The sequence below is a fragment of the Mus caroli genome, unplaced genomic scaffold (assembly GCF_978045245.1).
Source record: "Mus caroli unplaced genomic scaffold, Mus_caroli_1 scaffold_2, whole genome shotgun sequence".
Classification (NCBI taxonomy): Eukaryota; Metazoa; Chordata; class Mammalia; order Rodentia; family Muridae; genus Mus; species Mus caroli.
The window spans coordinates 104,314,877-104,332,968 of NW_028227257.1; the positions used below are offsets into that span (position 1 = coordinate 104,314,877).

General features: G+C 43.7%; 1 protein-coding gene across 2 annotated transcripts in view; it reads left to right on the top strand.

The window, feature by feature from the left end:
- The window catches only part of Pde11a (phosphodiesterase 11A), a 366,204-nt gene that overhangs the window by 287,129 nt on the left and 60,983 nt on the right, over nt 1-18,092 (top strand). For both annotated transcript variants that reach the window (XM_021181980.3, XM_085834775.1), the window contains 2 exons: nt 6,229-6,319; nt 9,553-9,653. In XM_021181980.3, the coding sequence (XP_021037639.1) occupies nt 6,229-6,319; nt 9,553-9,653 (192 nt within the window). The remainder of the gene's footprint in view (nt 1-6,228; nt 6,320-9,552; nt 9,654-18,092) is intronic.

Sequence of the window (18,092 nt, forward strand, 5' to 3'; positions counted from 1 at the left end):
TGTCTTGCCTTCATGGTGCCCTGGCAATGTCCTCAAAAGCATGTACCTTGTTCCATTTTGATTGCAGACAGGAGCATAATAAACACACAGGAAATGTTTGCTGGAAAACTGAATGGTAACTGGATGAATTGTATGTATTTTAATATACCTTCTCAATAGAGTTTCTTGATTTTTTTAAATAAATGTGGCCTTTTACAGATGCAGAAGGTGAAACACAGCCTTTAAATACATAGGTTTGATGCAGTGGCAAAGGCTTGAAGCCTGTTACTGTGGAGACCATGTGCTCCTTTTGACAGTTCTTAAAGTTTGTTTAAATTTCCTTTTTTTTTTCAAAAATTCCTCTTTTCCATGCCAACGATATTCTGTCAGTGAATTTCCCTCTAGGACCCTCTTCCCAGCCAGCTACCATGTTACCAGTGATGCAAAAAGAAGAGCTAACCAGTTAGAATTGTGTCTGCAAACCAGGAATAAAGTCCCTGTGTGTCCTTTTGAAGAGTGATGGGCACAAGACACAGCATCCCTGAGTACCACTGACCCCTGCAGCTAGTCAGTGTATTACACTGAACAGGGAGTTCTTCTCAACATCCGCCCCTCAGCAGATTAGACCAAGAGTTCATTCCTATTAAAAGTTGGACCAATAAGATACTGCTGAGCATGCTCACGCATTGCATTGGTTAGTTGTAAAGAACTGAGCTGCAGCCCCCTGCCAACTTGGGGCTGCCATTGGGAGACGCTATGATGACTACATACCAAGTGGATGAGAGAAGCAAGAAGGCTAGTCTATAGAAATGAGTGGGGGAAGGAGATAACGGAGAGAGGAAAGCCTAAAGACAGCATGTAGAGAACATTTAAAAAAAAAATCAGACTCCAATCCTGCCTCTCCCCATGGCTTCTCCTATCCGGGGTACTCAGCCATTCTTCTGACTGAGTCAGGGTTCCTGCATCACTTAAACAAGCCTTTTCCTGATGAAGCCCATTGTTCTTTATCTTTTCTTTCTTGCAAATACCAGTCCCTGGGACAAGGAAAATGGCAATGTGACTGTTAACTCTGCTAAGCCCTCGCACACAATTCTGTAGATAGCTCTGTCTCCATTTTGCGCCTTGTGCAAACTCCTCCACCAATGTGGTGTTGTGGCAATTGGGTCTCGGCTCCCCAGGTCCAGAAGCCACTCTTTGCATCCACGTTTCCTTTGACTTTGTGACATCGCTCTTGGACTGTTGATACTGAGCTTTCTGGTCATTGACCGTCTTGCCAGATAAGCTTAAGAAAGCTAAAATACATCCTGACATCCAGCCACTCAAAATGTAGGCCTGTAACAACTGAGTAACTGTTAGACCTTTCACATCTTTGTTGTAATCTTGCAAAAATAGAAACGAGTGGTCCGAAATCGCAGGTCAGTTGTCTGGGACTGAGCAACTTTCACAGGTATCAGGAAAATAATACATCATTGTCACCAGGCCTTTTCTGTATCTTCTGGTCCCGCTGTCAACTCTGCCAGCTCTAAGACGGCACAGAGTGTCTCCTCAAACCAAGTTATTCTCTTGCACCCAATTTTCCAGCTTGTAGCCTTCCATCGGGCCTGCTACTATCCAGTGAAGTTAAGATGAGATTTGCAACACTTGCTGCCAGTGTGACCTCAGTTGAGACTCCACTTGAGAGTGACGGTCAGAAGAGACTTTTGACAGGACTGTCTAGAGATTAGAATAAGATTCCTTCGATGAGTGCACCATTGTTTAAAGGCCATAGGAGGAAATTCGTTTCCTTTGGTCCTCTTCCATTCTTCAACAATGGAACGTTTTTCTGGGTTCAAGGTCTTGTGCTGAGCATTCTAGGAGAAGCAGGATGGACAGCAGACAGACCCTTCTCTTAAACTTTTCACACTCTAATCCTAGCCTTTTGGAAGATTTCGGCAACAGAACTTGAATGCCGCAGCTATTATGTGGCGAAGCACAGGCTACCTTTTTGTCATCTGTAAGACTATTTAAAAACACACACACACACACACACACACACACACATAGGAGACTTTTAGCAAGGGACAAATTACTATATAAAATGCAAAATGCCTCTACAATAAAAAAGTATGACTTTAGTTAGAGCACAACTTGATTTATACCCTTAGCCTTTCTGATAAGTGAACCTTCGCATTTTCATATTTTACCCTTAATTTTTAAGTATTGGAGAGCGTGCTGTGAATGATCAATAGGTAGTGAGGCCACCAATACCACAGCGCTCTGGAATTGCTCGTCTCTCTTTCCTCCAGGGACGGCATTGCCCACTCATCCCCCTCTCTATTACAGCTGCCCCTGATGATTAAATATCAGCACGGCCCAGCTTTGTGGTCTATTCTCCTAGGAGACCCCTCCTATTCATTTCTAGCATAATCTCTTACGCTCATTTCTTGGGAATGAAAACCCATCTTGTCGCTTTCGGCCAGGTCCCAGAAGTGAAATACTGGGGCACATTAATCTGCCCTGACAGCCTAATCCCACTCCGCACCACCTTCTAGCAATTCCCAGCTTCCTAATTACCTTCCATAGTTTGCCTTTTTAAAGTCTCCTCCAAACCATGGCTGCACACTGCCTTTAGCTTTTCTTTCCTCCAAGAATATGCATCTCGGGGATGTACGGACGCTTCACTTCGGTGTGCATGGACTTTGAGTGTCTGCACCAAGCAATGAACGTCTGTAGAAACAGAGCTGTCCTTTTTACATTCGAATACGGCCCCCCTCTGTGTACTGACGGTCTAAAAATGAAAGGTTTCAGTGTTCAGCAATAATGCACACCAGGAATACTCCCATTTATAAAGTACCATGTTCCCTCTCTCCTCCTTCCCCTACCCCATGCATGTACACACATATGCATATAAATGTATATGATCACCTTTCTGCAGCTACAGGGTATATGCCCAAAGCCAGTCATAGGATGGATCCATTTACCACAGACAATCAAAATGAGATGCAGGGTTAAAGTCAGTGTTCTCCTGTGACTGATGGTGAGAGTATTGTTTATACAGTGTTTTACATGAAAGACATGAGCTGTTTAGTAAGTGCTTTATGATCAGTTAGGACCCCCAAGGCTGCATGCCACGCCCCTCCCTGTTTATCCATGCCACTGGGGAATCCTACAGTAAGTCTGCGGCTTTTAAAGCCAGCATTTCTCTTAAGTTATTTGACATTGGAACCCTTTATACTTCAGCCCATGATATCTTTTGGCATTTCAAAGAAATAATAGTCTACAGAATGTTTATTGACAAAGCCCTGACAGATTTATCTTCTGCCATCATGTTTATTTCCTGTTTTATTTAAACTGGCGTTTGCTGTCAGTGATCCTAGGACATCTACAGTATGTGAGGACTGAAGAGCATGGCAGACAGAATTCCTGATGAGTCTTGGCCAGGAAGGAAAGCACTGGGAGGCTTGAAAGTCTTAGAATACTGGTAGGAACCACATACAATATAGTACAAACCAGGATGAAACGGAAGTATTGTTTCAGTAACTTCACTGAAGTTAGTATCAGCTCCATTCTCTGGATGCTCAGATGGCTTCTTGCCTACAAGAAGCTGAGAATTTTAGTTCAGGACTGATTGGAGAAAGAATTCTACATAAATCTAGGAGACTGTGAGCTTCCTGCAGGTAGGACCCACAAATTACACATCTGTGTTTCACATTTCCGGGACCTGACAAAACAATAGTCAATGGTACTTGTTAGCTACATTAATGATGGGCACATACATGTGTTCATGCATGCATGGATGGATGAATGAGTTCCAGTGTCTTCCTGCACTGAAACCACATTAGTATGATTCCGTCTCAAATTTCACATATCTTCCGTACTGAATGAGATCTGGAATTATAGGAAGGAGCAAATTCAGAATCTTGTAATAAGACCCTGACCATCCTGCTGGAGCATAGCGGATCTGAAACCACGGGGACAAGGGGAGGAAATGCAGAGCAAAGAGGGACTCAGATGCTGGGTATATGGTATCCTAGCATCCCTTCATCCATCCTGAACAAAGAAAACACAAGTGCCTTTTGAACATCTCGCTAGCTTAATATTTCTGGGCTCTGCTAAACCAATAGGAGTAAAAAGGCATAAGATGTTCCTCCTCTTCCCAGTGACTCACACCCATGAGCAAAGGACACCAGAACGAGCCAGTTAACAGAAATGAATGAGGGGATTGGGGTTGGAGCCTGTGGTTAACAGCTACGCCAGTAGAATTCTGAATAGTGTTTTGAAAGCTCCTTTCCTGGGTGGCCAACAGCTTCATAAGAATAGAACATCAGAAGTGTGTGCTATACTTCTCATTCGCCCGCTGTAATGAGAAGCTTACAAATTAGATTCAAACTAGACCTAGACGTCTGTGTGCTCTTACAAGAGCCATGGCACTTCTCTAAGCCTCTATTTCTTTGGAGTAAAGTGAGAAAATAATTCCTATTTTGTAGTTGCCATCATGACTCAATAGAGTTACGCATTAAATAGTGTGATCCTCAGGACATGGTAGGCACTTACTGATGATGGGCACACAGAAGCTCAGTGTCTGAGTCAGTCTGAGTTGTTCTGGACTTGCTTTCTACGTAAGACAAATGACAACTGACCTTAAATGTTAACCCATCCATAGATTAGCCTGACCTTTGTCCGCTTCTTAGATGATGTAGTAAACTTGGGCAAGACTTCAGAAAATAACTAAAATCCAGTCCCCTCCATCATCAACCATCTTGATCACAAGTTCTCCTCCACCTAACCTTGCTGCTTCTCCTAGTCAGCAGTGGCGTTGAGTCTCTCCAAGGATCGTATGTCCTCAGGAGCCCTGAAACTGATGGTGGCCTTGGGTTGCCTCACACTACAGCACAAGGCAGCTGGGATGGAAACTGTTCTTGTGTATTCGGGCAGCCTTTCCTTCTCTTGCCAGCAGGACTGGCTATGAGCTGAAAATCTCCAGCCTTTGCAAGTAAAAGCCAAATGGTCCTTTCGAGCCTGCAAACTTCCTACAATAAGCAAGCAAAGATTACCAGGATCTAGATGTATCCTCAACTGAGCCCTAGAATGGCTATTTGATTCCCTGGGTCTCTCTGGACCAAATCCTAATCCAAAGAAACACTAGGGGATGAACTGTTGGGACATTCTAAAATACTTTACTGAACTGGCATTGTTGAGGGATAGGCTGTTCTACATAAGTGGAATTTATAGATAATACAGTAACCCCCTTAGGTATCAGTGAACTCTGTGTTCATTTAAAATGGAAATGTCTGTGTGTGTTTTAATTATCTATTAATAATTAATGTAGACTCCTCTCTACTCCCTATCTGGCACTGTGACAGGCACTTTCGAGCGTTTTATTATAGTGTCATAAACAACAGATGAGACAGACAGTGCTGGCATGATTTTAGAGACAAAGAAACTGGGCCTTAAGTCTAATAACCACCCAAGGCTACTTACTGAAGGAAGAGCTGAGACTTCAAGTCCAAGGAATTTTCTAGTCTTCTGCAGTGAGATCCGAGAGTGGGTGAGGAACCCTCAACAGAGAGTTGTTAAAATGTATGCTGAGGAAATAACAAAGATGCTGCAGAATATCCTCCAAGTCTTTTCCAGAGGAGAGTCAAGAACATATGAAATGAGAAAGTCTCTGTGCAAACTCAGAAGATTTATAAGGCTTAGTTCATGAAGCCAACATGGATCAGGAAGCAAGAGTTATAACACACATATATGCATACACATACACACCCATCTATACACACACACATACACACACACACATATATGTACATATATATACATACTCATACACACACATGCACACACATATATACATACACAAATATATACACACATGCATGCATACACACATATACAGGTACATACAAACATAGACACACACATAGACACACACATACATGCATACACACACATACACACTCAGAGCACTTGGGATCTGTACTGTTGCTACATGTTTTACATTTGCTCTTGATCACATCTTATCTTTCACTACTCTGTAAATTCATTAAAGTCCAGGACTGGGTCTTGTTGACTGTGTATCACCCATGGCATTCATCTGAACACACAGAAAATTCTTGCAAAGTTCGCTTAAGAGACGAATGAACTCCACCCACAGTTAACTGGAATGCATTTGTGCATGCTCCACTGCCAAGAGCAGAGCAGTCCAAAGGGCTGGTATGGAAAATGGTGAGCTGAAGGGCCCAGCCTACTCAGCCTTCTGTTCTCTTTCAGGAGTGACTCTGCACTGGCTCAGCTCTACGGGACCTCGGCGACCTTAGAGCATCACCATTTTAACCATGCCGTGATGATCCTTCAGAGTGAGGTGCGACCTGCTCGGCTTCTCCCCTCCACAGAAGGCCAACTAAGTGATCCCCGCTCTCTCTGTGCTGTGCCGTGTACAAATCCACAGGAGCAGGAGGCTGTGCTTAAGTTAAACTCAGACTTCCATGCCTTTTGTGAGCCTATCACATGTCAAAGGCCTTGCTCAGGGTCTAAGCTGCCTCCTCTGGCCTCACTGGAGGTTATGCAGATCCACTTACAGCGTAGCAGGTAGAGAGACTGCTTATTAACAGAGCATCGTTTTGTCTTCATTAAAGGACACACAGTAACAGTCAAGCTTCAATAGTGAAGTTGAGAATAAAAGATGAAAGAACTTAGAGTTTTTAGTAGGACTGCATTTGAAAGTGAGAGACGGTTAGTAACCCCAAGGCCAGGGCTAAGGCCAAGAGCCTTGTTTCACTTCCTGCACCAACACAGGACTTAGACGTTGGAGTGCTGGCTTCTCTCTTTCTGCAGAGAAAAACAGAAACCAGCAACTAACTCTGGCTGGGGCAGCTGAGTTTTTAACTTGCCAGGAAGAATCTGTTTAATTTTCCGAAGGCATACAAACATTTTTTATTTTTAGGCCAGGAAGGGATCATCTGTCCCCCATTATTTGTCAACTCTCTAGCTACACCATATTATTATTATTATCCATTAAGACCCTGCTTCACTGGAATGCCATCATTAAATATGGAGGGTTCTTTTTTTTTAACTCTAGACTATCTTGAGAAAGTATGTCTTCTGTAGTATAACCAAAGCCTTCAATCTTATAATAGAGACCACCACTCCAAAGCCTGAATGTGGGATAGGGCAGGGCAACTTGCCAGAGGGGCTGCGTTTCCATTTCAGAATAAAGCCCCTAGGTAAGGGCCATGGGAACTGAGGGAGCTAGCTTCCTGTCGGCTAGGCTCTGGAATAGAAAAGCCACATGTCAGCTGAGAGCTGCAGAGGGGGCAGAGACAGCAGGGGCTTTGGTTTGCTCTTTTCTGGCAAGTGTGATGAGTCCCCCCAGAGAGCCCACATCTGTAAACAGCCCAGCCCCTGCCCCAGGTTTGTGTCATCTAAGCGTAACACATTGGTCAGCCTCCACTCCAGCTTCTTCCGAGTGATAATGACCAGCAAAAGTATAAGGCACTGAACCCCTGGGCCCCAGGGTCCACTCCATTCTGCCATCAGGAAGGCAGATGTCGCCACTGTCCCACTTCCCAGTTTTCACAGACATGCAGAAGCTAGAGGGCCTGAGGAAGCTTGCTGCAGACCTTTCATTCTCCACACCTGGTTCCCACCTATGCCCTGCTCACCTGCTCCCTAAACCTAGGCTGAAATCAGTAGTTGTGGGAGACTTGTTGTTCAAGACCAATTTGCATGTTCAGTAATGCACTGATACAAACTAACTTTGTACTAGCTTCCTACTCCCCAAGACCAGTACTATTTACCATGTCCTTTTTAAGTAGTGATGTCACAAGGTAACCAGGACGGACCTTCAAGTGCAGGCGGGTTCTCTTGCCTGAATGCAAACCTCTGATCTGACTTGCTCCTAAGGTTGTCTTGCTTCCACTGGGTGATGCTGGGTCTGTTGCTGAATCCAGACAACCATTTCCCCCAAAGCTTTAAACTACTTTTTCCCAGGCTCCAGAATACTTGGCTGTAACTTCCCCACGAGCTGATGCTCAGACAAAATAGAAGAAAACCCTGGGCAAAAATCATCCTCTAGCTTTCCTTGAATTCTTTGTCCTCTTAATCACTGGATCAGGCCTAGGAGAGTACAGTTGAAAAACTGTTATTAATATTGGACCTGGTCCCAAGTAGACCCAACATCCTGTAGTCAAGGAGTGGAGGACTCACCGGATGAGATAAATTAGCTCAGCAAAGCAGCTTATCACCTAAGTGCTTGATTAAAATGAAATTGCTAATTGATATTCTGGTTCCCCAGATAAATTAATTTATCTCTCACGGAGAATAGTTTATTCTTAAGAAGCCATTTGCTCCTTTCCTTCCCTATCATCTTCTGGCTCTCAGTTCTAGGTTCAAATTGGTCCACTTCCCAGCCAGGCCACATATGCTTGTGAGTTCATATTTCACGCTAAGAAAAGCAGATCAAAGAAGCCCAACTTGGCAAGTACCTGAAGTCAATGACAGTGACGCTGCAGAAGGGTTTCCAGTTTCACTAGCAAGTGGGTATGGCTGCCAAGTGAGTCAGCTTCTGGAGAGAACAAGAGTGCTTTCTGGTAGCGTGGAGGTGAAGCTGTATTGCAGTCTTTGGTAAAAGTCATAGTTAGAGTCTCACTGCACCCAGACAATAGCATCCTCGTCCTAGCTGTTGAGCAGATAGGTACCCGGTGCTGTGAATTTAATCCAGCTCATGCTTCATCGAAGCACCCTGACAGTTCAGTGCAGGATTCCTCACTTCTTCAGGAGAGGTAGGTCTCCTAGTGGCATCTCCTGTGTGTTGAACGCTGTTTAACCACATCTCTGGCCTCTCTCCCATTAACAAGTATTAATGGTTAGTAGAGTTCCAAATATGTCTCTATTTGCTCCCAAAGCTTTTATTGTCTAAATCTTCCCACTGAGAAGCTATTGTCTAATGGCCTCTCTCTCCCTCAAAGTCATTTGGCACCACAGTAAAGATTTCTAGGATGCCAGCTAAGTCTTTACTAGTAGGTAGTATTTGTTTCTGGATCAGAAAAATTCGCAAATGTCTAGCCCACTTTTTCACCATGTATTTCCATATCTGATACAATACAAGTTTGTGTGTTTTCAGAGTTCCCTTCCACACCCAACAGATAATAAAGTGCTCCTTGGTGGGCCTCCCCTGAAGCAACTCGCTTTCTGGCTCTTCTGTTTGCCAGACATCTGTTTGTATTTGTAAAACGTTTTATTAAGCTCTGGGCTGGAGTGAAGGCCTGCAGTTAAGAGCAATGTTTGCTGCTCTTCCAGAGAACCTGAGTTCTATTTCCAGCACCCAAGTCAGGTACCTGACAACCACCTGTAACCCCAGCTCCAGAGGGTCCGATGCCCTCTTCTGGTCTCTGTGGGCACCTGCATACACTTATATGGATCCACACATCCATCCAGACATTTGCACACAATAAATAGAAAGAAAATGAATCTATTAAAAAAAAAAGGAAAACTGCTACTAAACTTTAAATTTTGTTTTTTAATATAGGAAAAACATGCAGTCATCAACTACAGGTTTAATGGTGTGTTTTGTGATGTTCTGCCTTCTCATTACAGGGTCACAACATCTTTGCTAATTTGTCCTCCAAGGAATACAGTGACCTCATGCAACTCCTGAAGCAGTCAATATTAGCCACAGACCTCACGCTCTACTTTGAGTAGGTATTGGCATGCGGTCCATCTAACAAATGGACACTGGCATCCCATCTTTAATGAATTCCTGGTTCCGTGCTGAATGTTGCATATTATTCCAGCATTGCTATCGGTGTTTCCCTTATCTAAATGAAGGTCATTAAGATGGCGCAAACACTCCAAGGATTAGTAGCTAACAGTGGCATGTTTGAAGTCTTTCTTATGACTGATGAGCCTGCTTTCGAACTCATGACTCTGAAGCTAAGTGCTGGTCATGTGATTTCATGTGCTTCTATGACGGCTGTTTCCAAGTGTTATCTGTCTCTGTAATCGCCATGAACAACATTCATGGATGGAACATGACTAGAAACCCATGTTCCGTGCTCCTCTCTGGGATTTATATATAGAACAGCGAGTCTACCCCCATGTTCTACCAAAATTGTTCTGTCAGTGGTCACTGAAGACTTCTGGCCTTTCCTAGCTTTATTGACATAAGTACTTACTGATTTCTCAATGCCAAGTTCTACTCTTTGCTTCCCCAACAGCCAGATATTCGTGTCTTCTCCTCCTCCAGATCCTCTGTAGGTTTCTAACCTTTCTTCCTCTGAGTTCTGTAACCCACACTAGTTTCTCTGCTGAGACGCTCTTCCTGACCTCTTGTCTGCGCTGTAGCAACGAGAGTTACCTACAGGTAGGAGGGTCTGAAATACCTCTTTGTCACTCCCTGCATCGTAGACACGTATCCCCAACTTCCATCCACCCAACCGTCAAGGAAACCTTAAACTTAACTTGACTGTCCAAAACCTTCCTTATTTCCTCCCTCTATATTTTTCATTCTTTTCTTTAAAAAAAAAAGGATTTTAGACTTTTTGTTATATGTATATTATATATGCAGGCAGGTACACACATGAGTTGTGCGTCCATGGAGACCAGAAGAGAAGGGTGTCAGATTCTCTGGAGGTGAAGTTACAGGCAGCTGTGAGCCATGAGGCTGGAAACCTAAGTCAGGTCTTGTGCATCAACACGCTCTTCACCACTAAGCCACGTCTCTGGCCTCACTCTTTTTGCATTATTGTCTCTCATTTCTCCCCTGTAGTTTCTGTCTACTTTGGTCATGTCTAACTACATCTTATCCTTTGAAACAATGCCATGACCCTTAAACCACAATCAGATCATCGATGCTACACAGAATCCGGTCCCCATCCCTGCTTTAGCATCTGGCTGAACTGACCCACCTTTAGGTTTTTGTCTCTGACTCTACTTTCCCTTAAAACCCTACTGTTCCTCGACTCTGTGTCATCTGTAATTAGTTTCAACTGTAGAAAACAGAAACCCAAAGCAACAGTTTCTCTCCAGAAACCCACCATCGGCTGGTGGCACAATGGCTAGTGAAGTCCTCATGGACCCAGGCTTCTTCTGCATTCCTGTGATGTCCACCTCTTAGCCAGAGACAATGGCTCAAGCTCCAGCCCCACTCTCTACCTTGAAGCCAACAGGAAGATGGGATAAAGATAGGGGCAACAGGTAACTCAGGCCATGTTCTAAGGTATGCTAGAAGTTGCCACCTAACATCTCCACTTACATTTCACTAGTCAAAATTTGGCTCTGTGGCTATATTTAGCCTCAAGACATATTGGGAAAGGAAGACTTTATTTCTAGATCGCCATGGAGTTCTACTAATAGTGGAGAAAGGAAGAGGGGATATTGGTGCAGACAGTGGGCATTCCTGCCACAGGCATTTATGACTGAATTTTGCTGTATGAATTATTTTATGGGACAGCAGAAGAAGTAAAGGCTGTGAGTGATATTGGCCTGAGTTTAAATTTATTTCTGCCATCCCCCTTAAACCTGCTGGCTCGAAAGGTCTCTCTCCTCCTTGGAACTCAATGATATGAAATGTCTTTAAAGGGTTAAATATAAAATGAGAAGGCACACCACAACTGCCATAGTCACTGCATCAGTGGAGAATGAGAGGTGGTAGATGACCCAGCAGTAAGAGGCAGGGCCTTCAGAGAGCAGGAATGAGGAGCAGCCAGCTCTACAGCTGTGCTTGGAGCTTGGAGCCCAAAGGGCGGCAGAAGGCAGATGTGGCACTCACTCACTCCTTGGAGACAAGGAGACCGCCTGCTTGTGAGTTTAAGGGGCACTAAGAAGTCCTCCATCACCATGAACAAGCAAGCCAGCTTTGGTGTGTCTCTGGAAAAAGCCAGAGAAATAAAAATTTTAAAAAAGAGGGTTCTGCAGTGAGGAAAAAGCACAAGGTATGAGAAAGATGCAGGTCTCAGACAGACGGGTTTGTGATAGATCAAGACTCTGGCTTTCCTGAAATGAAATCCCAGAACCCAGTCATCTGAATTTAGGGGCTCTAGAAACCACATACCCAAAGCTGTTGGCTTCAAAGTCATAATAAAAAGCTGAAGTGTATGTGTGTGTGTCTGTGTGTGTGTGTCTGTGTGTGTGTCTGTGTGTCTATGTGTCTGTGTGTCTGTGTGTGTCTGTGTTTACCCATTAAATTTTGGAAATATCCTTAGGTGGGAATGTTTTAATCCAAAACTCAATAACTGAACTTTCTTTTATTTGGTGAGCAATCCTAACACACACACACGCTTCCAAATTAGTCTTTAATTTCTGACTGTGACACACAAACTGGCAACCAAAGATCAGAGAGGTTTTATGTACTGCTAATGAAAAACAGAGGCCAAAACAGGAAAGAAGAACAAAAGTAATATAGAGAAAACCCAGTTGTTCGTTCCCTTGAGGAGGCCAGAGGCTGAGCCCATTAAACAGTAAGAAACGATCTGAGGAAGCCTGAAGAGGGAAGCTCATGAAAATGAAAACATGGTGATTAAAAGAAACATGAAATGGAGCGTCGGGAAGTTCAGTCCAAAGACCACAGGCAGCAAGATGAGTTCATTCAGCCGCCTTCAGAGCTCACGATGTGTTAACCGTGCAGCCTGTTTCCCATTTGACAAATACAAAAGGTTACATACATGACCAGTGAGGTTGCTCAGCAGGTAACGACACTTGCTGCCATAACTGACTGTCTGGGTTTGAATCCAGAATCCACATGCTAAAAGAGAGTACCTGGTGCTGGCTGGAGAAATGGCTCAGCACTTAAGAGCACTGACTCTTCTTCCTAAGGTCCTGAGTTCAATTCCCAGCAACCACATGGTGGCTCACAACCATCTGTAATGAGATCTGATGCCCTCTTCTGGTGGGTCTGAAGACAGCTACAAGTGTACTCGCATACATGAAATAAAATCAGTCTAAAAGAGAGAACCCACTTGTTCAGGTTGTCCTCTGACCTCCACACATGTGCCATGGCAAATGAATGTGCACACACACACACATACTACATGTAAAAACTTTTTAAAGAATTTTATATATTGTGAATGCACGTGCACACGTGTGCATAGGCATGTGAACGCAGTACATGTAAACAGATGCCAGAGGTCAATCAAGATGCAGTTCACCTTGTTTTTTGAGACAGGCTCTCTTATTGGCCTGGAACTTACCACTTAGTAAGCTAGATTGGCTGGCCCATGAACCCTAGGATTCCCTCTCTCACTAGCCTCGGGGTTACAAGTATACCCTGCCACACCTAAATCCTTTTTTAAAATACTTTTTTTTAAATTCTTCACTCATATATTATACCCAACCACAGTTTTTTTCCCTTCCTTCCCCCCAATGAACCCCCCCCCCTAAGCTCACCTCCCCTCTCTCCCAGATCCACCCTTGTTCCTCCTCTCAGAAAATAGCAGGGCTCCCTGGCACATCAACCAAACATGGCATAAGAAGTTACAATAAGACCAGACACATACCATCACACCAAGGCAGGACAAGGAGACCCAGTGGGAGAAGAAGGCACACCTAGCTCCTTAACATGGGGGCTGGGACTAAACTCAGGTTCCCATGCTTGTGTAATAAGTACTTTACTATCTCCCCAGCCTAACAAATACAAATTTTAATTACAATAAAAATATATGCTTTTAAAACCCCTGGACTCTGTCGCTAACTAGCTATGTGTCATCAAACACCCTGCCTTGCTCTGAGATGCTCTCCCTCATGTGTAGGATGGCAATAGCATACTCTACATATATTACATGCATTGTGGGTGGTGACATCAACAACCCCATTTGCTTTACAATCTATTTATTCCACATCTTCTCTGGCCCTCAGGTTGCCTTCACTATCATGGCCGCCCACCTTTTTCTAGACTGATGCTCCTGGATTTGGGATTTATGGGAAAAAAACCATATTACGACACCTTTATTTTTCCTTCCTGGCACTTGTGTTATTTTTCTCAAAATAGAAGCATTTTCTAAACCAAGTTTCCAAGTAACTCCTAAAGGGACAAAAGCGGGGTGCAGGAGGGGGACCACTCTCAGCTCTTGGAGTCCATTTATCATCAAGCTCTGTTAGGGATTCGAGGAGTCACTAAGTCACTGCGGGATGCAGTCAAGGAAGTTGGTTGTGAGCAGTTTGCTCATTACTCTGCTCTTATCTTACCACTGCAGCCCCTGCTAATGTCTGCTGACTCCCACAGAAGCTGCCGCGCTCCCCTTCTGTCAGCATTATTGTCCTCAAGGTTCTGAATAGCTCATTCTCTAATCTAGACCTCCAGGGGACGGATCCATGAGCCAGGCTAAAGTTGCATTAAAGTATGGCCATATTTTCAACCGAAACAATTCCGTGGGTTAATGAGGGAGAGGCAACGACTAAACACCTAGTCACCCAGGCTTCTATTTCACCAGAGTACGATTAGGGAACTGGAAGGCGTGTTGTGGATGACATCATTCATTCATTCCATCACTTCTGCTTTGCAGATTAGGCACAGATAGTTGAATGCTTTAGCTTGGGTCACAAAAGCAACTATTGGCAAATTGTGAACCCTTATTCTGTTTCAGGGTAGTTTCCCACAACCACCCCATTCCTTCTCTAGTGAGTCAAGAGACAGTTTCATTTGTACATTCATGTATAGTACATTCAATGATAACGTTGACCCAACCTAGTTAATATCAATCAGTTTAGCTGAAAAACTAACCTGGGTCCCCTTGCCGCAAATGCAGTTGGAAGCAAAAGCTTGCACGAATTTTGTTTAATTAAGAAAATAACGCCAAAGATAAGAGTGGAATGGATGAAGGGCTAGGACAGGGAAGCCGTTGTGAGGACGTACCTCTGCTGGTCACCACAATGGTCAGCTGGGACCATTCAGAAACCTGAAGGGACCATCTTAAAAGTCCCATATGCTACTTCCCCAAATTGGCCTCCACCCTCCATCCCCATGAACCCAAATTTGCCATGAGTCTTCAAACTCCTGTACACTTCCATGTTGTATGTACTTGAGGCCTGGAAAGTTCTACGACTGTCTCCAGGCCCACACATGTGGAGTGCAAACATGCCACGACAGCAGTAAGCTCTGCACAGGGCAGCAATGGCAGGAGTTGTAGTATCAGTTGCCCTAGCAACCGCTGGAGAAAGGTAGGGCCAAGAGGATACAAGGTGACTCTATTGACTCATTCTAGAGGTCTAGTTATCATTGGTTGTCCTGTCCTTCCTACTCAAGTCAGAAATTACGAGAGATCTAGGTGTGGTGCCACCATCCCGTAATCCCAGCTCTTGGGAGGCCGGGGCAGAGTGATTGCCATGAATTTGAAGTCATCTGGGCTACACACACACACACACAAATTATTAATTAAAAATAAAGAAGTCATGTTAAAATTGATCAAACTATAAAGGAAGCCACTCTAGGAAGAAGAAAGTCACTCTCGAAATGCACACATGGACAGGAAATGGATTCTACCCTTTGAGAAAGTCTCGGGGTTCATTCTTAGGGGGACAAGAATTCCTGTCATGATCCAGAAGGGAAATACATAAGGTACATAGGACTGTAGAGACACCAAAGAGACCACAGTAGTGACTTTCATTTCTAATGCCCATCCTTGAGCCTACAGGCCAAAAGCACTCAGGAAAGCCCCGCAGGACTGTGGAACAAGAACAAACAAGCAAAACCTTTGGTGTGAATGGCTAGGTTCATGCCTTACATCTGGGGCTAATTGTTCAGTCTGACTTTCCCAGTCATTGAAAACTCAGCTCCTGTTGACCAGTTTTTTAATTGACTTCCTGTACCTGACTCTGAATCCTCCATTTAACGAGTCCTCCATCTAATAAGGCTTTGATAATTAAATAATAATTTCACCAACTCGGGCAAAAGTTGCATGTACTATGTCAAGAGCCAGCCACATGACTTTGAGGGTCAGTCACTCAATTCCTCTCCGCCTTGGTTTCCTTGTCAGAAATATGAGTTTGGACATTTGACTCAGGCCTGTTTGCTAGGGGCCCAGTGACAGTGAACGGAGATTACCCACAGGAAAGAACTCCGATGATTTAAAACACTTTATAAAAAGAAATCATTCAGCCAGAAACTTCATAAAATACGCACCGTAAAAGATGGCACTAGCGGTGGGGAGAGAGAGAGAGAGAGAGAGAGAGAGAGGGAGAGAGAGATCTACAATCACAAATGTTCAAACTTCAGAGATGCCACAGATGCCCTGTGATACCTGTACTGTTTCTAGCCAACAAAGATGAGCTATGACCACTTCTTCAATTAGTCATAAAAACAGGAAGTGATAGATCCCTGGTGCATACTAAGGAGCTGTGCATACACATATCCTATTTAAATTCTAGAAGCAGCCTGAGGAGACAGATAATCTTCTGAAAAATAAAATTGTTTTACGTTTTTATTTATTGTGTCCGTGCGATTGTGTGTCTGGGTGAGTCATGGCGCATGCAAGGAGCCAGAGACCAGCTTACTGTAGTCAGTTCTCTCCATCCACCACATGAGTCTGAAAAATCCATCTCAGATCATCAGGCTTGTTGACATCAGTCACCTTTACCCCCTGATCCATCTCATCAATCCATTAGATATAGATAATCTTGTTAACTCATAGTATGAATGGGGAACCTGAGGTCTGGAGAGCTTCAGTCGGTTGTTTCCAATATCCAATGGTACATGTGGGATTAAACAGGCAGTTGGATTCCAGAATGGGTTTACTCCTTCTGCTGTTCTCTCCTTAATTATTGTATTCGTAGTTTAAGAGTAATGAAGGGAAACAAAGGCCCAATCCTGGAATCATTTAGGCATTAGTGACAGGGGTAACTCCAGTGCACACGTTTGCGTTTCAAACCCAAGAGGTGCCAGGCCAACTAATACTCTACCACCCAGAGTGACCCTACGTTCATTTAGCAAAACAACAGTAGGTTCTTCCCTAGAGCTTTGGTGCTCCCTAGCCATGGGTTCTTGGCCAGGTTTATAGTATCAGGCATGAGTTTTGTTCTGTGGAGCAGACCTTTGATCCAAGCAAAGAGTGGTTGGTGAATCCCATAGCATTCATGCCGTTACTGCACAAATGGGTATATCCTGCCAGGTTGGTCATTATTGTAACTTACAGGTTTGATGTCTTTCCTCCTTCAACAAGCTGTATAGCATCTTCTGTAACAATGAAAACTAACACTCTTTCTCCTTAGCTACTTCTCAGAGCCCTTAAACTTGACATACTGCCTGACATAATGAGTTCCCAAAATATAAACTTTTGACATTGGTTTCTCATATTAACCTTTAGGCAGCTAGTCTTCTCTCTGTCTGACAGAAGTGGTTGCTGATGACCTATGGCCATACTACCCTGAAGGGTATCCAACCACATCAGATGGGGTGCCTAGGCTCCCAGAGAGAACGTGCTCAGAACCCTTCATACATTCCCTGATCAGTATCCATGGCAAATAGTCAGACTGCTTCCGATACTCTTTAAACTGGAAATTACTAAACAATTCAGGTTTTCTGCACCGACTCAAGTGCCCAGTGCTTTTCAGACTGACTCTGTAAATTAAGCAGAACACTCTTCAGCTTGAAAATTGCCACCTCCTCTCGTGCACTACAAACATTCTTCATCAGCAATTACGGGAAGTGTCCAAATGAATGGTTTCTTTGTCGTTGTCCTTCCAAAGAATTGCAGTTAGTAGCATGTCTCAAAAGCATCTAATGGCAGCCATCTGTACTAAATTATTTTAGATTGTTTAGAATAATAGTTTAACCTTCCTTTGAAAAAAATCACAGTGCTATCAAGATAAATTATTAAAATATACAGTGTGAATTCAACAAATACTGCTACTGCTATTCAGGCAGAAATGTTTGCTCATTCATCATCCAGTGAGTGTTTATTAAGAACCCACTGTGTTCTGTGTATTCAACTTCCACAGTTGCCTGTATCCAGCCGGTCACAGGATTGGAAAGAAGATCTTAATAAACAATAAGATGTTAGTGTGGAACTTAACTCATCGCTGTCTTTCTTGTTCTTTAAGAGAGCCAGATGAGTTAGCCCGTGAAAACTCTTTTAACATTAGGGCAGAAAGTCTAAGGTGTGTTGGTAAACAAAGATTTTAGTAGTTCCTGACAAATTCCAAAGTGT